At 44.1% G+C, this 25314-nt stretch overlaps 1 protein-coding gene and 1 long non-coding RNA gene across 2 annotated transcripts in view; one reads left to right on the top strand and one right to left on the bottom strand.

Annotated features, from left to right (window-relative positions):
- Window positions 1-1232: 1232 nt before the first annotated feature.
- HTR5A (5-hydroxytryptamine receptor 5A) lies at window positions 1233-15729 on the bottom strand. Its single transcript, XM_008529414.2, has 2 exons — window positions 14001-15729; window positions 1233-3494 (listed from the first exon to the last, which is right to left on the bottom strand). Exons 1-2 carry the CDS (start codon window positions 14739-14741, stop codon window positions 3162-3164), a joined length of 1074 nt encoding a protein of 357 aa, XP_008527636.1. The 5' UTR covers window positions 14742-15729; the 3' UTR covers window positions 1233-3161.
- Window positions 14470-25314, top strand: part of LOC139082960 (uncharacterized) — a 28673-nt gene continuing 17828 nt past the window's right edge. Inside the window, exon 1 of the long non-coding RNA XR_011539360.1 lies at window positions 14470-14607. This is a non-coding gene — a long non-coding RNA (uncharacterized lncRNA). The remainder of the gene's footprint in view (window positions 14608-25314) is intronic.

Below are 25314 nucleotides of genomic sequence, written 5' to 3'. Positions count from 1 at the left end.
ACTTCAGTTTCCAGCAGAGAAGATGGAGACTACAAGACTGAAGTGACTTGTATTGAACGCCACCACTCTAAGTTCTGCCCGTCTGGGGGTGAGAGACCTGACACTCTTCATTCCTGTTCCCAGAAACATTCAGTGTGTGGCCAGAGGCACCACCTCTGTGCACAAAATATGACTAAGTAAGTGTGTGGAGTGTGAGGTCTAGAAATTAGGTGGATTTTGGGTCTCAGCAGCTGTGGTCAGGAGCCTTCTTGCCGTGTGACGGGTGGAGAGGGGAAAAGGCCTCATACTGACTTGTGTCTCCTCTCTAGGCGCCCCCAGGGCAGAGCCTGACAGACAGGAAGGAGCTGGTAAAGCAGAATGCAGTCTGCAGCCTCAGCTCCAGCCTCGCAAGCAGAGCACCATCCTTCCACCAGCAGCGTGTTCGCAGAGGGATCATCTAGAGAAGCTTATTATGAGGCATCCGAGAGAATCGCAAGCCCCTCATTTCACAGAAGATGGGAAGGGAAGGGTAGCACAGCACACTTTGCCGAAAGTGCTGTGACTGATGCGTTAGTGGAATAGGAGTTGACCTCAGGTATCTTCCCTTTATCAGCACAGTAGGCGGAGTCATTTTATTAACATGTTCTACTGGAGCTGAAATAAAGGGCATAGGAAAGTTTGCCCTATATAGAGGATTTGCTAGGAATCCTCCTGCCTTCTCTAAGCACTCCGTCTAACAAAGGTGGTTATGACAACATGGCACGAGGAATAGGGGCTGATGCTTCGAGCAGTTACTTTCTGTTTATGATTCATGTTAATTGCTTACCTGATAAAGTGCTAGCAGACAAAAGTAAACAAAAGCGTTTCACAGACATTTGAATTGCACACTAGACACCCAAGTTCAATCGACATTTGGATCTTGTAATATTTCTTACCTAGTCATAAACAATTTAGGTATTGAAGTGGAAGCAAAATAATCCATTAATTGCCACTTCTTCCTTCTTGTAGACAGTGTTTCTTGCTGTAAGTAGCATATGTAGAGTGTATTTTATATGATGCATATTTTAAGTGACATCTGGGAAGCACTAAATACATATTGAATAAAGAGAGTAAAGGGATTCATTCATCTTATGAAAATATTACTAATAACCTCAGTAGGAGATTGAAATTAGAATTATAATAACATCTTTCTCCACAAGGTGTACAGCATCCAGGGGGAGTCAAGGAGCATTTGAAGCCGCTAGACAAATGTGGCACATCTTCCAAAAACTTCACTTTACTGAAAAGTTTAGAGGAAATAAATTTTTCTTTTAATAATAAGACAAACACTGAAAATTTGGAGTAGAACGAAAGTTTGCACATGGACTTTCCAATAGAGTGGACGTTTAAGAACTTTACCCTTGATTCTGATGTCATACCTCCAGATCCCCATGTCCGAGTGTCTCCTTCTCTGCCAGAGGTGCTTCACGAGGTTCTAGAAGCACCTTCCTTGGTACAACACGAGATACAGCTGCACTGGGCGGTCTCTTTGGTTCCAAGTAATAGTATGGGAGGTAACTTGAGGAAGTGAACAGTCTGTATTTTAAAATATTTGTGGGTTTGGCACTTCAAGTGATATACACAGAAAGAAGAAAAATCTAAGGACGTTTCCAAATAAATTCCTCCATGAATTCGCTGCAGTGCCTGGGTGAGACGTCTGCCTTCAGCACCGTGGTCCCAGTACCACGAGCTGTGCACGTGCTTTGAATGAAGACCATCTTTGCAGTAAATATGAGACTAAACTTCAAACCAAGAACTCGAATGCAATTCTCCTATGTTTGAAATCTTAATTGATATAATTTATTATATACAATATAATACAGGTACATTACATGTATTATAATAATTCAAAGATTATTATAATGCATAACTTTTTAATTTGTGCACTCAAAGAATCAGGGATATAGCCGACCACAGGCAGTTTTATTACCCAAGATCTTTTGAAAGTTTGTGTGATGGCCTGGGTGTTACATGATCATGTAAAGGCTGCACCATCACTTAACCGTCTTGCCTCGCCAATTATATAAAGGTGTCAACTTGCAGAGGACTGAGGCCACGGTTTACCGTATTTCTGCCATTCTCATTAGTCATGAGCGTTGGCCTCATAGCAGGCGTTCACATACCTGTACAAAAGTAGCAATCAGCAAATTAGCCAACGATCCCCTTAAAGTGCACGTGTTTGGTGAATGTGCCTTCATAGTCCTTGGTTATGAAACTATCTTTAAGAAGTCAAGAACTTCACGATAATTATTTTCCTCCCATCTCAGGATCCAAGGACAAAGTTCCTGGTGCAGCAACATTTGAATAAATTTCATACGAACGAAACTCATAGCAAATAAGCAAGCTTGACAGATTCCGTGAAACTAGCAGATTTTTCTATTGTTTGTGAACAGTTGCTTCAAAAGGGAAGGAGACATTTGATGGGACTTTTAGTTCCTTTTTCCAAGCTGATGGGTTGCATTTCAGAATAAACTTGCCAATGGGAACATTTGCCCCCTCCGTAGTTTTGTGTGTGTGTGTGTGTGTGTGTGTGTATGTTAGCCATAAATAAAACCGTAAAGCCAATATTTACTGGTTTTGCAAACTTAGTTTTGTACTTTAATATGTTTGGAGACAATATTTTGTGGCCAAATATTGGGACTTACACAATAAGTATCAGGGTGTACTTACCAGGACCATAGAATGAAATATTTGAATGTGGACTATTCTAGAAAACCCGGAATGATGGTTTCTCAGCCCCAGATGTTCCATTATGACTTCTTGTTCGTTCTTTCCTATCCATTCTCAACCTGCCCATATTGGTCATCTCCTCCCTCTCATCTGCCTTGTTGACTTCTCTGGGACAAGGACGATAACCATGCTGGAGTGGGTTTTGGAGAGGAAAGAGCACTTTGTAGGCAAAGTCCGTGGCTTTTAGGTGTAGAGTGAGGAACGGTAGATAAATGAGGTCACCAAAACTGCCCATGGAGACTCCCATTCCTGCCTAGGAGGAGGAAGTGAGGCTGGTTAGTTCTGCAGAAGACCCTGGATAGCTTTAAGGGTTTGTCTCTCCCACGTGGCTGCTGGGTGGGGACGGGGAACAGATTAAACTGGAAATTTCACTGAGTTATGGGAATAACTCCTTCTTATCCCGGGCCTTATGCTCAGTGTTGCCTAGAAAAGAAGTTCTTGAAGGCGCTGTTGTAGTTCTTGTTGAAAGCTGTGTAGATCAGGGGGTTGAAGAAGGAGTTGGAGTAGCCTAGCCAGAGGAAAATGCTCTTCCAGATGGCGGGGATGTCACAGGAGAAGAGGGGGCTGATGAGCTCCGTGGTGAAGAAGGGGATCCAGCAGAGCACAAACACCCCAATGAGGATGCCCACCATTAGGGCAGCTTTCTGCTCCTTCTGTTCCCTCCATGAGTCCCCTTCGGTCTGGAAGGTGACAGTGGCGTGGCGGACGGTGAACACCATCTCGGGCTGCTGATCAGAGGCCTTCACCTGGAAAAGAAGAGCAGAAGCTTCATGAAGAGCCACCTCTTTATGCCTGCCAGGTACAGTGGGCTGAACCTAACCCCTGACGCCTGGGTCCCACACATCTGCTTCAGAGAAAGTCCTCGTTTGTCGGGTGGGAGAACATGGCAGCCTGTGGGGCTTGCCCTCGGCTATGAAAACGTGGTGACGGAGCTGGGCATCTGCTTACATCTTAGAAATGGAAGGAAAACGGGAGCCTCCATAATACACATGATGAAGCTGGGTTCCCCATTGCTGTCTGTTCAACAGGGAACAACAGAAATAAGCAGGTCACCCAGTATATACAGCTGAGTGACAAAGAGGCACCAGCAATCGAAAGTGTGCTAAATCCTTACCAAACCCCTTATACTTAGGACTCGATTTTCCGAAATCTTTATAACTTCCCATGTTCATGTGAATCCCCTCCAAAATGTTAGAATTTTCTAGAACTTTTCTTCTCGTGTAAGGTTCCCACTGCTGTGCTTCCAGAACATATTTTACTGTTTGGGACAGTTCACTCACCAACATGTTTATCTCTTTCTGGGTTTATTCTGTGTTCTTCCCCTCCCCCACATTTATGGAAAACAGAGACTCCAGACTCTTAGGGTCTCTTTACTTGGGAGCTCCCAAGTCGACCGGGGGGCAGGTTCCCACAGAATCAGGCTCTCCAGTTTCAGGTCCCTTCTCTAAGGAAGTGGAATTCCTGGGAAAGGAAGCTCTTCCCTCCATTCCAGTCCTTTTTTAGATCTTTGGGGATGTGAACAGAGGAGTGTCTGATGATGAGGCAGCCTAAATCTGAAGAAATCACAGTGGACGTATTTACTAAGTTAGCAAATTAATGGATCCACTCAAAATTCAGGACAGTTTCTGGGTCATTCACTCATTCGCTGGCGGGTGAGCCTACTTTGACATTAAATATTATTCTTCCCAACTCTAGCCTCCTGTGACCCCAGTGCTTTGGAAAAGGAGAATCACACAGCTCGCTCTCAAGCAGAACACAAGCTTTCCGGCGATGGACTAGGTCAGAAGGTCTCTCTTGTTAACCTAACCCGCTTAACCATGTCGTGGCTACTTCTATAAATTGGAGGCAAAAGGAATTGACTTATCTATCATACGGAGTAACTGAATGTAAATAGGAACACTACCATTAAGGGAATGTTAGTTGATGTAAGAATTATCAAATTTGTATGATAGCCTTCCTGTCATTTATTTGAGAAACAGTGAAACACCAAGTATTGTACAATTAAAAAGAAGATTATAAACATGGAAAGAAATAGTCCATAATACTGCAACCCTTAAAAACATACATAAAATGAGAAGGGCCAGCCTGTCCCTCGGTACCCCAGTCTTACCCCAGATGGAGCCACAGCTACCTTTCTTATTTCAGGAGTGCACATCTGGGGATGCATTGCAGGGAACTCGTTTATAGAAATACAAACACAACATTTAGCTTCATTTTTCAGCATAAAGAAAACAGGAAAACCTACCAATTTCCTTAATAAAACTCAATCCCAAAAAGGCATCAGGAAAAGCTTTTTCTCCCATTTTCCAAAGACGGCAATGGAAGGGAAAATTTGGTCCTGACTCTTAAATCTCCTAGAAATTCTCCTTCCTCTCAGCACTTTTTCACTGGTAACACTGGCCCCTCGGGGTTGTGACTCCCTTGCGACCACCCCTTAATTCTCTACAGCAAAGCTGGAAAGGTGAAGCATTGAAACTAGACTTTATCAAAGTCACTGGGATAACAGTAGAAATAAATACAGCAACAGACACCTAGATATTCTGGCTTTTGAGATATGCTTATCTTTGGGAACCAGCCAATCTCTCCTATCCTCACTCCTTGTCTGCCCTCCTTGTGGTCAATAGCCTTTTCAGATGGATTCCAGAAGCCCATGCTAGGTGCTTTATATACTCAAATTCCAGTTGCAAGACACAATGAGCCTCACAATGGGACTACCAGTGTAAGGCCAGCCTTCTATAAAGGATGAGATATACCTCCCCCACCAATGCTGCACATTCTATTTGTTTGTAGGAGTTTTCTATTGCATAGTGGGAAAAGTTACAAGGTTTCCATTCTGGGTAGCCATCTTCTTTCCTAATGACTGATGCTGAGAATATCTGCCTTCTTTGGGACTCTGCCGTACACTCAGATCCAGTCCTGACCTATATCCAAAGGGGTTGCCATACCAGAATGGAGCACAGTAACTCATCATTCACCTCAGAGACACACGATCACCATGGTTGTTTTGTTATCCAGGTGTGTGACCCACATTTAACTGTAGGATTTGAATATTTCTATAAAAATTGGTCTTAGGAGAGGGAGCCCAAGCATTATAAGGGCTCCCTTTATATACAGGGAATCGTGGTCCCTGTAAAGGAATGTTTAGTGCCCTGAGAGAAGGCCTGCTTGTATGGGCACTTGGCAGTTGTATTATAAAATGTTGAATTCTTCCAGTGTAGTTTACCTGGCTTCTTATGAAGGATGAGCTATACCCAAATATAGCACGCATCCACTGCATCTGAAAGAACTCTCTGCTGAACGATAGTTCGAACGTTGAGTAAAGCGTACTCTTAAAGAGTTCCCAGTTTTATTTATAGATCCTGAGGATGATTTCTCTCGTGTCAGGAGCGTGTTTCAGCTAAATGTGCGCGCACAGGCGTTATATTCACTGAGCTCTTAGTGTGGCAGTTGGGGAGCCCACATTCATGGGGCCCCTTTCCAGCAAAGATTCTAAATTCATTTTTTTAACAATTCTTTTAATGCTCCACCAGGTCTTCTTCCACCCCTTAGGATTCTACCTTGAATTCAAATTAAATACATTTTTTCTGAATACTTTCTTTTTACGGTTTGCTTTGAGTCAGGAATTTCTTATAGGTTAGTCGTGGAACTCCGTGTTTTTCAGAAAAGCACATTCTTCCAGGATCTTGATGTGAAATGTTGATCATTCTACTGGGCCGTCGTTTGGTGCAGCATTCAACACCAACTCGCTTGACAGAAGGAAGAGCGTCACTGATTTCAAGTGGTTCCTCTGGGGCAACAGTGGCTCCAGTTGAGACGGGGTCTTGTTTTTGGCGAGTTTCCAGGTGCTGATGTCTTTAAAAGGTAGATGTGGCTGCTTCCCCTGTGGCTGGCTTATAGACTCCTTAGCTCTTTGCTGTCCACTAATCAATGACGGCAATAAAGCACTTAATCGAGTCTGGAGAAAACACTCTATTAACCACTCCGTCAATTATGCAACATGCTTATTAATAGATTCACAGGAAGAGAGGTAGTAGGGCAAAAAAAAGTGACCATCCAAGCCAAATTAGACTTTTCCTAATAATCTTTGTAATGCTGGATCATTTACAGCACACTCCTCACCATTTAAGTGTCACATATAAACATTTTCTAAGTGACCAGTTAGCATTCTCTCTCCCCATAAAGGAGTTCTTTGGGGAACATGTACCTGTGTGTTAGACTTCTCATTCTTATTTGTGCTAAATAACTATTTCCTAGTTAATCATAAATCTGGCATGTTCTTTTATTTCCTCTAACTATTCTGCTCCACCTCCCTGTTAATATCACAGATAATCGATAGATTACCATCAGTTGTGGGTACAGAAATTAAAGGATGAAGACGCTTACTTTGGAAAAGTGGTTTCAGGTGATTCGCAGGTTAGACCAGGCTATTGTCAGAAGGGGAGATGGAGGGATGAAACAGGATTTTCAACCTAGAAATGGTCTTATACATTAAGGGAGGGCTCCACGAGGAGAACAATAAAAGCGTTTCCACAAACTTAGGAAAAGACTGATTCTTCTGTAGCTATGGTAACAGGAGCCTTGTGACTTGTTTACATCTCTTCAGTTGATCAAGGACAATGCAGCTCTGTGGATATACACTTGCAAACCAACCAACTGGCGTCAGCCCTCACTTCTGAAAGTCAGCCAGTTGGTAGGACCCGCCCCAATAAACACACCTCTGAGCACCAATCAACCAACAACAGTCTCACCAAGTAAGCCCACTTTATGAACGCTGTCAGCTCGCAGCTGCTCTGAATGTCCTCCGGGCCCTGAACTCCACACTGTCCCCAGTCCCCATAGATGATCAGCATTCTCCTTTGCTCATGGAGAAGGTGCCTGACAAGTACAGCTTTCTCTTACTGTAACGAGCAGTAAATTTGGCTTTGACTTTTTTATTTCAGATGCTGTGTGGTGTTTGTATCGTCCTTGGACAGTTCTGGAGCGTCCACTGACATCACCTTGAAGACCTATCCCAGGATGCTTGGATCACAGGTGCCCTCGCTGGGCCCCTAACTCCAGCTGCCCTTCGACCTGCAGCATGGTGCCTCAGTCTCAACAACAGTGTGAGCTCCAAGCAGCTGCCCTGAGCTCTTCTCGCTCTCTGTATTCTGTTACCCCAGCATTTGTAACCGATAGTGTCTTAGTGTACATAAAATCACATTGTAAAATTACCAGACAAGAAGGCAAATCTATAGAACTTCATTTAAACCCCGGTCCAGAGCTAAGCTAAAGGCCATAATCAAGAATTTTCCTAAACTTTAGGGAGAAGGGCAAAAAGTGGTTACAGAATTTAGAACTTTGTTCGAGTATTGAACAAAACTCTTCTTGTCCTGAGCTGCAGATCTGTAGCAGACAGCTAAATTCATTGAAATCTCCCTCAGATGTGGAAAAATGCTTAAAAGTAGAAGGATTAAAAAAGTTATATAACGCAACTGTGAAAATTTAAAATATAAAAATATAGAATGCATTACATAAGCCCATTTCAGAAGCTTTTGCTTAAAGAGAAGATTGAATAGATTCAAAATTGTAAACCAAACAAAAGATAGAAAATAGACTTCAGAAAACTTTGAAGCAGTATTCTGGTGTAAACTCAACAGCAGAAGGATAGAGTCTTGTCCTGTCTTCCTGTAAATGGGCTCAAACCCGAACCAGGGAATTCAATAAGAAAAAATAAATTGAAATGTGAAGTTGCCAATTTGGAAAATATCCGTTATGGGGCTAGACATTTCCAGAAGTGTCCTTAGAAAGCAAATAAACTAGAAATCAATACAAGATACGGCTCTCTAGGTAAAACATCCCAAAGGACCTCTGTTCTCAAAGATTGGGGGGCCTAGGTAAGGACCCCTGCAAATATTGCCAGCAGAAGAATCCTTGAAAGAATCAACGTCAACTCAAAATGGCAACTATCTAAAATCTGTCCAATGAGGTCACTCCAAGAGACATACTATCACCCAACCATTTCCTATCCTTCTGAACTTCCAAGGGGAATTGTCTATAATGACAGATGTGCAACAATACAGCTTTCTTATTTATATAGGTGTCACTACAACTACCATTATCCCCATCCTTATAGAACAACAGATCCTTCAGCCTAAAATTGTAAAGTTGTCTGGAAAGGAAACAAGCAAATTGACTTTTAACAAGTTAAAAAAAAATAAAAACAGAGAAGAGGACTTCTTCAAAAAAAATGATTGGTTATACCAGATGTTGAAAGAAGATCATGAAAGACAAGTCTGTGGCTATATAGTAAATTTTAAAAGGCTTGAGGGAAAGTAAACTTTATTAGAAAAATTCGAGCAGTGAAAATCTTTAACAACCCTCTGTGCCAACTTGTAACTCATTTTTCAGGGTCATTATCAGAAGAATACTTCTTTAGTTTCTGTAACATACCTACAAATTTAATACATAGCATCTGCTTCCAGATGAAATACACTGCAGCCCTTATACATGATCAGATTGTAGCTGATCTATGCAGAAAAATACCTATACTGTGTATGATTCAAGACATTACTAAAGAAATAGCAGTGGTCCTAGAGTCCTCATGGACAGAAGGTACCACAGATGGACAGATTAATTGGAGCATAATGTCTAAGAGTTCAGATTGATTTTTCCTCTGTTGTCATGAATTGCCTTTTTTGTACAAATATAAAAATTCTGGGCTGTGCTCTAGGTGGATTAAATAGAAAACACGGCACCTATCACAGAACTATTGCCTATAGAAGCCCGCCTCTTAATTCAGGCATCAAGGCTTTACTTCCTTGCTTCAGAGAAATTACAGACATCAATTAAATTAGTCAACACATCTTCAGAGCTAATATTAAGCCTTTAAATCTTATGTTAACATTCATGGTAAATCTTCTTTGCTAACCAAAACCACCCAACGTTTTCCTACTAGTTGATTAATTATAATTCATTGTCACTTTCTCCTTCTCTTCTTACTACCCACTGGTTTAACACTCCTGATCCAGCACTGTATATTCCTTAGCCAATGAAGGAAAATCTCATGATTGTCTTTCTGAAATTGAAGAAGTGTCTCTGCATCAAACAGAAATTGATACCCTAGTACCAAATTCCAACTTACTATTGTTTGTTGATGAGTATTATATTAAAAACAAAGAGGACAATACAAGATTTGATTTGCAACATATGCAATAAATAGTCCAGTCCCTCTCATAAAGTCCGATTTCTTCACAGAAGCCAAATCATTCAATGACTGAACTGTGGTCCTTTCTAGGGCATATAAAATTGACGAAATAGAAGAGAAGGTATATAAACTAATAATTGATACGTTTCCAAGTAATTCACTTATGTAACTTGCTATAGAAACACCTTCCTCAGGTATTGTTTAAAACTGAAAAACAAATGTGAATTACTCGGTGCCTTGATGCCACGTGAAATAATCCTAAACTCAGGTCCTTCAGAGAATGTCCAGAAGCAGAAGCATGGATGTTGAATGCTAACCCAAGAACAAGCAGATGACCACATGAAGAAGGAACCTTCTTGACAATATTCGCAGATGACATACCTACAACTTCTTTAAAGTTGATCACATCTCTTGTACAGCTCCTGGGTTCTTTACCCTGTGCTGAAGTCAGGCTTTTTAATGTCAATCCAGAACCAAGCTTGGTTGTTCAGTAGGGCTGCTAGTTAGGACATCCCAAGGACTAAATATCTCCTTACAAAGAGTCCAAAAGGATAAAATGCTTTCAAGAAAGATTCCTCAGAACAGTTATCGCATCCACAGGAATTAGACAACTTAAGGTTTTCATTTTTTTAAAAATGGTTGACATAGTAAAGAATGCCTAGCTTGAGTGACACAGTAAATTATACAGCCTGTGCACTGGGGGCACAACAAACCAGTTTAAACGTGGTAACCCAAGTAGTCCTGACTAACAGAATCACCTCAGATTTTCTTTCGGCCAATCAGGGAGGTGACTACCCCATAGCTTACACTCCTTGCTGCACCTGGACTAACACTACAGGTAAGGCAAAACAATCTGCTTTTAAGCTAAAAGAAAAGGCAACCTTGCTATCTCAGATAGACACAGTGAAACTTTGGGACCCGCTTTCTTGATCAGGACTGGAAAATCTTGGGTCATAACTGGGGAGATCTTCCAATCTCTTCTTGTAATACTTCTGGTTGTACTTTGTCTCAGAGTTGTTCGATGTCTGTTGCCCAGAGCTTTAAATTCTTCTGCACAGTATCGTCCTGACAAATGATTCAAAATCATGTTGATCAAAGTGCACTCTGAATATCAGACATTGACAGGTGAAATTTCATCTTCAAGGAGAACCAACAGCAGTGGCAAAGATCTGGACAATCCTTGAGGGTCTCTCTTGAAGCTTTGGCTGAATGAGGACTAAGAGTGGAGGACTGAGAGCTCAGTGTTCCCACAAACCGGGGGCAAGCTGAGTGTCTGTAACCTAGAACCAGCCTGAAACTTACTCTGTCAATCAAGGACAATTCATCTCAGTGGACTGGCTTTTGCAAACCAACCTGTCAGTGTCAGTCCCTCACTTCTGCAAGTCAGGCAACCAGGGTGGACTCATTCTAATGAACTCCCATCGGTGTAGCAACCAATCAACAAAGCTGCTCACACATACTGGTGATGACAACCCACTTACACCCCGGAGAGTCCACCTATCCCTGAACTCTGCACTTGAAAAAACGCCCTCTCTGATCAGCGTTCTGCTCTGCTCAGAGAGATTGTGCCCAAGGACCATAGTTCTCTTGCACTCTAGTGAGCAATAAACTCAGCTTCGTCTTTTCATTTCCAATCTTTAGGAGTGGCCTCATCATCTTCTGGCAAGGATGAGTCCTCTCTCTCGCGCGTGGCAGTTCCCACATCAGTGTCTGACATATGTGAGGCTTTCAGTACCTTTGAATAAAACTCAGTGGATGAAAAAACAGAGAAGAAGGGTTGTGTTTCCCTAGGTAACACAGCTAGTTGGCAGTAGAACCGTATTTAGAAACTTTGACACCTACTACCATAGAGAAATCAGGAAGTCTGGTTTGCAATTAACCCTTCACAGTAACATGAGGACAGAGGCAGCCCCATATTAAATGCGGAGCTCTGGGTCACTTAGAGGCATTGCAAAGCCAAGGGACTAATTTTGAATCTTAGCTGGCAGAGAAAATGAAACAGTGCAAAAAAATATATAAAAGCACAAAGATGTGACAATGCTTTGTTCCGCTGTCTTCAAAGCAGAGCAGCGAGAGCCCCTCAGAGACAGAATTGTAATTGCTTTTCCCTTTTACAGTGTGTTTGGTACTGACTGTAATGTGTGTTTACCTGGATAAGCGCCCTGGGAGAAGGGGACCCACTGAAGGAGGGCCCTTGAAGGTGGCAGGTCCTCTTGTGCCTGACCTGGATGGATGCTCACACACATGGACATTCCAGGCAGTGTGTTCCCTCTCTTACCAGTCAGCACTCCTTGTTCAGTTTAGAAATCGAATAATCAGGGTTTCCCAAATTTGGCACTATGGACATTTTTGCCTGAATAATTCTTTGTTGTGGGGGCTCTCCTGTGCCTGGCACAATTTTTGGTAGCATCTCTGGACTCTACATGCTAGATGCCATTAGCACCCTCCCCCAAGTCTTGATAATCAGAAAAATCTCCAGACATTCCAAGTCTTCCTTGGGGGACAAAACCACCCCTGGTTGAGACCATTGTTCTAGATAAAAGGACAAGTAGCCTCTGATCCTCTTTTCCTTCTTTCTTCTAGAATTATGCCTTCCTACACCTCTGCTTACTTTAAGCTGGATTGATTAGTCATGGTTGGAATTAGCTACTGACTCTAGAAAACAGTCATATACAGAGCTCATAGTAGGTGTTTATCTCCCTCAAAAAACTGAACTCTTCATGGGCAAAGGTGATGTCTTTTTTTTTTTTTTTTTTTGCTTGAGGAAGATTCACCTTGAGCTAACATCTGTGCCAATCTTCCCCTATTTTGTATGTGGGTCACTGCCATACTATGGCCGCCTACAAGTGGTGTGTAGGTCTGTGCCTGGGAACCAAACCTGGGCCACTGAAGCAGAGTATGCCAAATTTAACCACTAGGCCACAGGCCTGGCCCTAAAGTTGATGTCTTTATCATTCTTTTACCCCTTCCACCAAGCACATGTACATTTAATTGAATTTACTTTGTTGTCTCACAGCCAATAACACAAAGTTGGGGGGGGGGTGCAGCATAGGTTTCTGATCTAACTTAAATATGTGAATTAAGTTCAAGGGATCATCCTTGGCAATGAATTGGGAAGGGGAGGGGCAGTCTACACATCCAATGGATCCCATTCTTATATAGTTCCTGAATCTTGAACCACAGCGTCAGACTATTAAGAGTTAACATAGCAGGAAAGCGTGGGTGAGAAAAGATGAGAAAAGAGCCCTCACTGTCGCTGTAGCAGTTGTCGTACATTAAATGCCATGTGTAAAGAGCTGGGGAATGTCTATCGTAGATTTTTAATTTCCTCCTGTAGCTTTACTCATGTTCGGGAAGGCAAACAAGTGGTCCTCAGCTGCACCTACAGCCTGATGGGGCTGTGGGGCTAGACCCAGAAAGTAGCACAAGGCAGTGGAAGCAGATAACAAACACAGGCTCTGAGACAGGTGGGAGCAACATCTTTAATCTTGCATCAGGAGAGGAAGAAGCTGCAAAACAGTAGTGAGTAACCCAGAAGATACCACATTTTGCAAAGATAGTTGCTTTAATTTGCAAGGAAAAAGATAGACTGGGTTTGAAACATTAATCTGCTTTGCCTGATGGATGGCTGTCTTCCTGCCAAGCCACGTTGCCACCCCTCCCTTCTCTCCTCCTTGAACATCCTTGCTCTGAGTGCAGGAAGCTGCAAGACTACCTGGTGCAGCCCAGACACCAACTTCTTCAGATGCTCTAAAGGATGTTATAGATCCACAGACTTTCCCAGCCAAGCAGGACTCTAGAATTACGTGGTCCAAATCCATCATTTTATATATAAGGAAGTAATCCATCAGAGATGGTACAGGACATCATTAGCTCTGTGATACTAAGCGTATCAGAGCAAAGGAAGTCTCTGATGATTTCTTTCTGTTTCTCAGTCTACTCCTTTACTCCCCCTCCCACCTAGAAACTTAAAATTTCCACTTTCTACAAACCTGGGGGGGAGGTGTGCTGGGAATAAAGCCTGCACAAATGCAAGTAAAGTATTTTTAAGGATCGCTGTAACACCCACCTCCACAGCCTCGGATAAGGGTGAGACGCTGTTGGTCTTTCTGGAGCCCACGCGGAACTTGGCGGCCTTGTAGATCTTCCAGTATACGAAGAGCACCACGCAGAACGGCAGGTAGAAGGCGCCCACGGTGGAGAACACTGTGTAGGAGGGCTCGCGGCTCACCTGGCACTCCTCGCTGCCCTCAGAGTAGGTTTCCCCCCAGCCGAAGAGCAGCGGGGTCAGGGAGATGACTGCCGAGAGCGCCCAGGTGAGGGCGATCATCACGTTGGAGACGCGCTTACGGGTGCGCAGCGTGTATTCCAGGTGGCGGGTGATGGACCAGTAGCGGTCCAGCGCGATGGCCGTCACATTCCAGATGCTGGCCGTGCAGCAGAGCACGTCGCACGCGATCCACAGTTGGCACAGCCGCCGGCCCAGCTGCCAGCGGCGCCCCGACAGCTCATGCACCAAGCTCAGTGGCATGACCAGAGCTGCCACCAGCACGTCCGAGATGGCCATGGACGCCACCAGGTTGTGCGGAACGCGATGGAAGGTGCGCACACGGAGAATGGTCGCCAGCACCAGCAGGTTCCAGGCGAATGTCGCTGCTACCAGAAAGCCCATCAAGGTCAGAACAAGCACGCCGAAGACAGAGAGGAGAGGCGGGCTGGGGCGCGGGTCTTCTGCCTCGAGGCTGCGGTTGGTTTCCAAAGGAGCGGGAGCGGAGAGGGAAGGATAGGTGAGGTTCCCGGGTAAATCCATCTCTGGGTCAGGAGACCGGCCCAGGGTGCGTGCCGAAGGGGCGTTAAGAAAGATGTAAGGTGGCCACTGCGCCCAGAGCCACTCCGGATGTTTGCAACCTCTAACCACTGGCGGGGTTTCTGGGGAGTGCCCGTGAAACTGGCCCCAACCTCCTGCCAGTGAGCATCCGTGGGAGATGGTGTAGCGGGTGGGAGGGCGCTGGGGTGCAAGTCGCGCCAGGTCTGAAGCCCTCAGAGGCTAGGAAAGCAGAAGCAGGGGCTGCGTCTCGTAGCCAGGGTCCGCCTGAGCTGTCACATGCCTAGGCTCTTCACCTCGCCGAGACAGCAGTCTTGTCGGCCAGAACCGAGCATCTCCCAAGTCGGGGAGAAGCTGGGCGGCCCCGGAGCGTGTGGGTGCCAGGAGAGGGGCTGGTGCGTCAGAGCAGTTATCGCCGCGTTGCCTTTCTCCAGACAGCGGGCTGCAGCCTCAACTCCGTGCTGGGCAAGCCGAGCAGGCACCTGCTTTCTGGGACCTGCCTTCTGCTATTCCCCCTCCCCCTCCTCACCCTGTCTGGGGCTGCGGCTCCAGAGAGCGAATGCTGGCGCGCCCACCCAGACCTGCCTTATCAAACTGGGGATCCAGCCTACGTAAGGCATCAGCTGATAGGGCCGCCTCTCCCCGCCTCTCCGCTCTGAGCGCGCAGCGTTGGCGCTGTCCATGGTGCTGCCGCCTTTCTCCGCCCGAGCGCGTCTCTACACTTGGTACTGTCCATGGTGCTGCCTCCTTGCCCTAAAATGAGTTCCCTGCGTGGAACAAATTTAGCAATGAACTTTCCTTGAAGTGTTCCTCTAGCCACCCCCTACCACGTCCCTCCAGGGGTGGTCTGGATGCTTTGAGCGGGTTCTTAGCTTCCCATGGGTCTTGCCTTCAGTACATGTGTTCCGAGTTAAGGGTCTAAGATGATTTCTCTGGAAGATTTCAGTATGCGATGGCTTCCTTCTTACACAACACCCAGTGCTTCCCTCAAAGGGCTGTTTTCTTTTAAGGAGAAAAGGCAAAAGAGCAGTTACTGCTGTTCCAAGAAGTGACTTAAGTATTGGGACTAGAACTTTCCTCCACAAAAAGCTGAAGTTTCTTTAGTGGGCTCTACTAAATTTGCTTCTTGCAAAGGGAAAAGTTGGATACAAGATATTATAAAAGCTCCATCTCACTCGAAAAAAGGGACACATTTAACTCTTTCCCCACACACATAGAACCATGTACACACCCATAGTAATTGAGAAAATATCAAAAGCTCCTACCCAGAAGTTATGATTTAAAGCACTTCACAAAGAGACACATGGTATAGGAAGATAAAATAAATTAAAATAAGGAAAATGAGATTACATAAAGGAAAGTAATTTGGCATTAAGCTTTTTTTTTAAGTGCATACAATTGGTGTCATGAAATCCTGTACATTTACAAGTGGTTGGCCACAAATTCGGTCAGAAACTTTTTAGGTATTTGAAAACGAGAAATATGTTTTGTTAGAGATTCAGTTTCTAACAGAGTAAGACAAGCATCAGGAGAATGCACTGCAAAGAGAGAAACTCCTCTAATGGACCCAGAGGAGAAGACACTGTTAGGAAATGTTGATGAGAACGTTATTCCTTAAATACAAGATTATCTGCAGAGCTGCTTCACCAAACATCCCTTAAAAACAGCTGATGGTGGCTGCCTATGTGCAGTGCCGCTCTGTGTGGCTCTAGTCAAGGGGAAGACTTGTGTTTGTTTAGAGCACATCACCTTTTTGGAGCCATGGAAACAATTGGAATGAGATGTAACCTATGAATCCTCTTCCTTGAAAAAAAAATGCTCTGAACAGTCCTGAATTCAGTTTCAGGGGCCCATGACCTGTAGGAATGGATGAGCTGCATAGCCAGCAGGCAGCGTTGTTGATGGTATCTCTTGATACAGATCTTGAAAGGCATCCTGGGCTTGCAATTATGTTCCCCATGGCACTGCATGGCGCAGCTGTCTGTACTGATAGTTAAGTGAGCAGCTGTCTATAAGGAACAAAGCCAGGGACAACTGAAGATATTTTGTGAAAATTGGAGTGTCATAAAGTTAAGAACTGAACAGAATCCTCTCACAAAGAAGGGATCCGATGGAGTATTTCCAGGAGAACCAAATTCTGTTGAGATATTCTGGCTTACCTTTTATACAAACACAAAGGAAAAACCAGAACATTTCAGCTTTTTTATCTTAAAGCATGGCCATAATTTTTGTTTGAAAAAAATGGAAACAGGTATAAAACTCCCGTCTGCCATAAAGCACCTCTGAAATGCCAGCTTTGAGGACTAGAATTTCCTGGTTTATCACTCATGGGCTGAATAGTGTTCCCCTCTCCCTTGAAATTCATATGTGGAAGTCTGAACACCTAGTACCTCAGAATGTGACTGTAATTGGAAATAAGGTCTTTAAAGATATGATAAAGTTAAAATGAGGCTCTTAGGGTTGACCCTAGTCTGATCTGACTGGTGTCCTTATAAGAAGGGGAAACTGGGACACACAGAGACACCAGGGATGTGCATGCACAAAGGGAGGACCACTTGAGGACACAGCAAAAAGGCAGCCACCTGCAAACAAAGGAGAGAGGCCTCAGGAGAAACCACACCTGCTGACACTTTGATCTTGGACTTCCAGCCTCCAAAACCGTGAAACAGAAAGTAAATTTCTGTTGCTTAAGCCACTCAGTTTGCAGTGTTTTGTTACGGCAGCCCTAGCAAACTAACACACCACTGAGCAAAACATCCTCGCAAAAGATACAGCCAGAGAACTCAGTGAGGTGCTGTGCTTATGGGGGTTTTACAGACATAGTAACAAATTACGGGGCATCTACTGAAACAAGTCTTTTTAAACTGTAGTTTGTGGCCATTCTAGCAATAATTAGATGGCAGGCTCAGTTGTCCACTGGGGTTACTTACACTTTGTGATTAAGCCCTACCATCGGCATGTAGAAAAATGCTTATTTTATATTTTCTGTAGTGGGAAAGTATGCATCTATTTCATTCAAATAGGAGCTGATTCTTAACTACAAGTTTGAAAGTAAGAAAAAATGGGAAATGCAGAACATAACCGTATTGTATCCCACTTGCAACGATTTGATGGGTAAAATTTTCTTACCTGACCTAACTATCACAATTTTATGAAATCAATAAATCGTTAAATGGTCATTCTCATCATATACAAACTATATTGTATACCAGGCATCACATAAGTGTCCCTATATGATCATACCTCAAAAAATTGTGAAAGGAATTGTTGTCTCTATTTTATAATTGAGGAAACTGAGTCTTGGAGATGAAATAACTTGCAAAATCACATGAGATTTGAAGCTGAGTGTGACTCCAAGCCTGTGCTCATAGTCAGTATGTTTTACTGTGCAAATAATCAGGATTTCACAATAGTCACAAGCTAAGCCCCTGTCTTAATCAGCTTGGGCTGCTCTAACAACATACCATAGACTGTGTGGCTTAAACAACAGAAGTGTATTTGTTGACTGCTCTGGAGTCCAGAAGTCTGAGATCGGAGTGCCAGCGTGGGCAGGTTCTGACCAGGGCTCTTCCTTGGCTTGCAGACGGCGGCTTTCTCGCTGTGTCCTCACATGGGGAAGAGAGAGAGAGAGAGAGAGACAGCACAGTCCTGCGGGATAAGGGCCCTACTCTCACTTAACCTTCGAAAGATTCCATCCCCAGAGACAGTCACATTGAAGGTTAGGGCTGCAACATATGAATTTTGGTGAGGAGGAAACACCATTCAGTCACCGCCGCCCTAAAAGACCAGTTACGGACAAGGGAAAGATCGAAGCAATTCACAGAACTCAGGGTTATTCCTAACCAATTTTCCCAAAGGTGATAGAATACAAGAACATCCAGAAGGGCCATTCCTAATGTTTGTCTTCTCTATATGCTTCCCGATGGCCAGAAAAATCCAGGCTTTCTGTTTTGTCAAGAAGAAAACAGAAATCTATTATGGACGGAATGACTAGTATGCATTCAGCTTACAAATGAAGGGATAGTGGTCCTGAGACTTTTTAAAAAATTGCTTACTCCTATTTGTATATAAAAAGTCTATTTTCTTTTCCATATAGTTCACTTCAAGGTAGAAACGACCATATATCACAATATACTGAAAACTAAAGAATGAGGGTGCTGTCAGCTGGTAGAAATCCTGCTCTTACTCAAGCTAAGTTGGTACACAGCATAGGACTAAACAGAATAAATGTGCTAGTCACAATCTAGATTAAATAGGATGAAGTATATTTTTTTTCCTTTTTCAAAGGATGAAAAAATAGAAGTTATTTCCATCCAGAACCCCCATGATTGCCTTACACACACCTGTGCGCATGCACCTAGTTTGGAGACCACTGATTGAGGATAATTCTCTGGGTCCTGTGGTGTAGGACAGTGTGCAGGGACTTGGTTAGAGTGAGCATGTAGCAATGGTCAAAGGGCATCATTCAGAGCAGCTCCAGGGGCAGTAAACCACCTGCCGCCCTCTCTCAGCGGATGCACACCATCTTGGTCCGCAACTCCACATCTCCCTGAATCTGTGAAACTGCCCTGTGACTAAATGAACTGGGTAAACTACCCCAGCCACAGGAAATTCATTAGTCTGAATAATTAATTTCTCAGGTCAGAAAACTTTTCTTAATTATTGTTTTCCCATCACACTCAGCAAAGAGCCTTAAATGTAATAGACTCCAAAAGTATTTGCTGAAAGAGCAAAATCAGAAAAAAATTTATCTCCTGAGTAAACTACTGATTTTGGTGTATAATGTAGACACAACTAAGGATATCTGAGTGGAAGCATTGCAATATAGAAATTAAGTTAACCTCTCTTGTGGGAACCTCAGAGCAACGATGCGATACTTCTTTGAAGCACAGTTATTATAAAGAAGGTGAAATGTTAGGAATGAATAGATGCTAAATTTTTATTGAAATCCTATAGAGTAAGATTAGGACAAGGTTATGGAAATTGCACCTCTTGGATAATATGGTGCTGCTCCCATAATTATTGCAACAAGGGACAGGACCAGAGTAGTGGTGAGGAGAGGCCAATTCACAGGGAGCTATGGAGATGGTTAAAAGAACACAGTGACCCTAGACGCTAAATAGATGGGCAGTTGGCAAGGGTGTTGCTTAATGTGTGCACTCAAAACAAACCAAGCACGGATGATTAGGAGGCCAATGGTAGGTAGTCTAACAAAAAAGCTGCAGTCCCCTGCCCCATTATCAGAACTGAATCACTTCTCAGGCCCAGAACCCAGTGACTGAAGGAGAGGCCAGGTGTCTGTGATGAACGACTCTGCAACACAGTGCCAGGTGTACTCAGTAGAAATATCCTTGGTCCTTCCCTCAAAGTACCTAGAGCTATAGTCACAGGTAACTGTCCCTGGAGGAAAGGAAAGATCCAGGCCTTCTGAGGACTGTTGGACGCAGAGTCTGAACTGACATCAATACTCAGGAATGCCAAGTGCCACTATAGTCTCCTTGTTAGAGTGTGGTGATTGGAGGTCAGCTAGTCAAAGCCCAGCTCAGAGTGGATGCATTGGGCCAGTGGAGTCCCCCCCCCCCACAGTGGTTATTTGTCCAGTTCCCAAGTATATGATTGGAATGCACTTAATGGCAGTTGGCAGAACCCCACACTGGTTCCTCCCTATCTGACACTGTAGGTTAAAAGCTATTATAATAGGGAAGGCCAAGAGGAAGTCCTCAAAACTTCTCCTCCAACTTGACAGCCAAGATAGAAAATAATAAAAACAGTAACAACAGCAACCCAGCTGGGGAGAATTGGCCGATATTATCACCTCCCTGTCTTTTCCACATGTAATTCACTCGTTGGTCCCTGTGATACCAGTTGGATCCTGAAGACGACAGTGATCTACCACAAACTTAGTCAAGTATTAGCACAGTTGCACAGGCTGTGCAGGACTGGCTGAGTTGGCATATTTGCTGGAGTGGATTAACACAGGCTTCAGTACCTGGTATGCAGCCACTGATCTGCCGACTGAGCTCTTTTCCATTCCTATCAGACAGGAGAATCAAAGCTGTGCGAACTCACATGGGACAGCCAACGGCAAAGGTTTATGTTCTTGCTCCAGGGCCACGTTAACTTTCCCTCTTTCTGTCATAAAATGGTCTGAAGGACCCTGGATCATCTAGATTAATGGTTTTCTAGGTGTGGTCCGTAGACCCCGAGGAGCCCCTCAGACCCTGTCAGCGAGCCTGCAAGGTTAAAACTATTTTCACAATAATATTAAGATATTGTTTGCTTTTTTCACTGTTGACATTTTCGTTGAGGGTGCAAAAGCGATGGGGAGTAAAGCTGTAGGCCCCTGAGCATATATCAGAGCAACGGCATGAAATCTTGGCAGTAATCGCAGGTGCTCCTCACTGCCATGCGCTCATAGGAAGAAAAGAGAAAATGGCCAGTTTCGCTTAAGAATGTCCTAAGGAAGCAGTAAAGTTACTAACTGTGTTAAAGCTTGACCTTTGAACACACATGTTTTTAATACTCTGCATAACAAAGTGGAAGGCGTGCATACAGCATTTCCAGAGCACTGAAAGATGATGGTTGTCTTGAGGAAAAGCTCTGGTGTGATTGTTTAGATTTGAACTGAACTAGCAGCTTTTCAAAAATAAAACACCATTTTCACTTGAAAGAACACCAAAAAACGATCATTATTCAGTCCTGAGTATTTGGCAGACATTTTCTCAAAAATGATTAAAGTGAGTCTTCACTTCAAGGAAAACGACTGACAGTGTGTGTTGCCCATAATAAAATTTGAGCTTTCAAGTGAAAATTAGAACTTTGGAAAACACATAACTGCCACTGTGAATTTGACAGCTTCCCAATACTTAAAGACCTTTCTGATGAGATTGGTGGTCATATTAACAAATGTCATTTTTTGATATGAATAATGAAATGTGTCAACATCTGGAAGATCCATATAACTCAGTGAGCCAACATTATCCAAAGGACTGGAGCATGATGCTACAAAATTGTGAGTGGATAAAAGATCCATTTCATAGAGTAAAATAGACCAATGGATTTTAATCTAAAAGAGTACAAAAAGTGCATGATATGGTTTCAGATTCCACATTGCAATAAACCTTTAAGAAACTACCACTGACTGAGTTTTGGTCTACCATCACAGAAAACACCCATAATGATCTATTAAAACACTCCTCCACTTAGTTATCTGTTAAGGTACTCTCCCATTTTTCAGCCATATATCACTGTGAGGCTGGATTCTCTTCATAAACTGAGACCAAAATAGCATATCACAACAGATGGAATGCAGAAACATATATGAGAGTCCAGCTGTCTTGAAGAGATTTGCAAAAATATTAAACAATGCCACTCACAATTATTTTGTTTTGGAAAATACAGTTATTTTTCATAAAGACATCATTTATATAAACATGTAATGATTTATTCTTTTAGTTTTAGTGGATTAATACACAAAAATGTTTAAAATTTCTCCATTTAAGTTTCTATTCCAGCAATATAAATGTATATAACCCATGTAAACAAAAGCTCCTTGGGGCACTCAATAATTTCGAAGAACGTAAAGGCGTCCTGAGACCAGAATGTTTGACAAGTGCTGCTCTAGCTATTCACCAGAACACCACGCTCGTCCACTGCGTTGATGCAGAATGTTCATGGACCAGATGAGCAATTTGTTAGTCCTTGGTAAAACATTTGTGTTCAAAGGGTGGGAAATAAAACTTTGAAGATTCAGGCACCTGCTATCTCAGAGAAGATGTCGAGATTCAGTGGTCTAGGGCATGACAGGCCATTCCTTCCAATGTGAAAGAAAGATGACTGCATCTGGGACTTCCCACCACTAAAAGGGAAGCATAATGTGTGGTAGTCACTTCAGATGCCACCGGCAGCACATTCCACACTTGAGAATACTTCTCTGATTCATACACCCAATGACGTGAAAAGGCTGCCAGCTTTGGCGGGGGCTAAGAGCAGGAGAGGGATCTACCAGAGGCCCTGGCTGCAGGGAAAGCAGCCCTTCTGTTTGGGCCTTGACACTCGTCAAATCTTATGGTGCTAGATCTACCTGGAATGGGAAAAGACTCCATGTAGATTTTATGGTGAACATCAGTAAAAGAGTTCTAGGTATAGACTTCCAGAGTTCTGGTGCAAGGTCATGCCATCTGCATAGGAAACATTACACCATTGGAAAGGCACCTTGTGGTGTGCCAGGGCTAAAGCGGAGGTACAGCATCTGAGCATGAGACGTCAGTGACAATGGAACAAGACACAGCTATCATGATCTGGATTCTTGAGACTCATTCACGAGATTGGGTAGGGCCAGCAGCAAAATAGCACGAAATGGAAGTAGTCCAGAGGGGTGCAAGCAAGCTCCACAAGCAGGTAGCCTGGACCACCCTATCATCCGTGACTGCTGTGTGAGCACCTGCCCCTCAGCTCAAAGCTGTGGCTGCATGACTAGCTGATGGGGTATGAGAAAAGCTGAGAGAGGTTCACAGATGGGTCAGCTTGGCCTGGTGGTGCAAGCCAGAGGAAAGACTGCTCCTGCTTACAGACTCGCTCTGGGGTGGCCTTGAAAGACAGTGCATCCCAATAGGTAGAGGTCCGGGTGGTGCACCTGATCATCCATTTTGTGTGGAAAGAGAAATGGTCTGAAGTAAGAATGCATACAGACTCATGAGCAGTAGCTAAAGGCCCCGAAATTGGAAGATTGGGAAGAAGAAGGTCTGTGAAAGAGACATGTGGGTGAACCAAAGGGAATATGCATTAAACATGAACATCTTTTTATCACTTTTAATGTGCTCTAGAGAATAGAATAGAGACACTGGTGACAGAATGGCCCAGCCAGCTGGTGACAGTCAGCCTCTGTAACCGGCCACCCTGGTGCAGTACAATATTTGCATGGAGAAGCCATGGTGGAAGGGATGGAAGCTGTGTGTGGGTGACACAACACGGGATCCTTCTCACCAAGTTTGATTTAGTTACTGCTGCCGCCTATTATTCAACCTTCCAATAACGGAGTCCAGTGCTGAGCCCGCAAGTCAGTACCATCCCTGAGGAGATCAACCAGCCACTTGCATGGGGTCCAAAACTGACTACATTGGAACCAGCCACCTGTGAAGGGCAGCCACTCATCTGCAAATATGGGTGTGCCTTTCCTGCCTGCAGGGTCTCAGCCAGCGCAACCATCCAAGGACTTCCGCAAGTTTTGATCCTCTGATACAGGGTTCCACATAACACCCTAAGGAACCAATGGACCCACTTTACAGTAATGGGCATATGACCTTGGGTCCTGTCACAAACCACTTGTTTTGGGTTGAGATGTATCTCCCTCCTCTCCCACAAAAAAGATAAATGGAAGTCCTAACCCCTGGTATCCATGAATGTGACCTTATTCGGAAATAGGGTTTTTGCAGATATAATCAAGTTAAGATGAGCTCATACTGGATTAAGCTGGGCCCTAAATCTGATGCCTGGTGACCTCCTAAGGAGAGGGAGACTTGGAGACACAGATGCAGAGGAAAGAAGGCCGTGTGAAGGCAGAGGCTCAGAGTGGAGTGACGCTGCTGCAGGCCAAGGACACCAAGGATTGCCAGCAACTACAAGAAGCTGAAAAAGGCGAGGAAAGATTCTTCCCTAGAGCCTTCGGAGGGATCACTGCCCTGCCGACACCTTGATTTCAGACTCCTGGCCTCCAGAACTGTAAGAGGATACACTTCTGTCATTTTAAGCCACGCAGTTTGCAGTATTTGTTACAGCAGCCCCAGGAAACTAACAACACTCCTTTACCTAGAAACTGCCAGCCTGAGAGAGTGGTGGAATGGCCTCTTAAATATGCTATCAAGATGCCACGTTGGAGATAATACTCTGCAATGCCATTCTTTTACATAGAATAGATACCATAACTCAATGGCCATTTTATGGGGCTGGGCGCTTAAGGCAGACTATACAGGTCCGGAAACCAAGGAATGCAAGCAAGAGTGGTCATGCCTCTGGGAGATTTGTCACTGTCCATGCAGCTTTAGGCTCTGTGGGTCTAGAAGCCCTGGTGCCCAGATAGACAAACTTCCATCAGGTGCTGCAGCAATAGACTTATTTAACCCATTCACGCTCATGTCAAGAGACTAGCAGGCAAGGACCGGAGTCATCAAACCGACAAGGGTCACTGTGGTGATGAGGAGGTGATGGGGCCACTGCTATGCAGTGGGGACAGGGAAGGATAAGTTTGGCAGCCAGATGATCCACTTGGGCACCTCTTGGATCTCCCATATCTGGTTTTAGGTATAAAGGGATAGATGCAGCCGCCATGGCTTGAAAACATCTTGGCAACCAGTGGGTCAGATCCCTCAGCGATGAGGGGCTTACCTGGTGGGGTAACCCTGACATCCAGATCAACAGAGATGCGAGCAGAGGTTCAGGAGACTAGATAGGTAGCAGAGGAGGGAGACGATAAGCATCTGTAAAGCCTTGAGACCAGTTGCAACAGGAGGGGCTGTGGTTTGTCCCACCAACCAGAACCTGGATGGGAAGAACTTACTAT

Source organism: Equus przewalskii, chromosome 4 (genome assembly GCF_037783145.1).
Source record: "Equus przewalskii isolate Varuska chromosome 4, EquPr2, whole genome shotgun sequence".
In the NCBI taxonomy this organism is placed as follows: domain Eukaryota; kingdom Metazoa; phylum Chordata; class Mammalia; order Perissodactyla; family Equidae; genus Equus; species Equus przewalskii.
The sequence above is the reverse complement of the archived record's forward strand: the minus strand, read 5'-3'. Positions and strand labels throughout refer to the sequence as shown.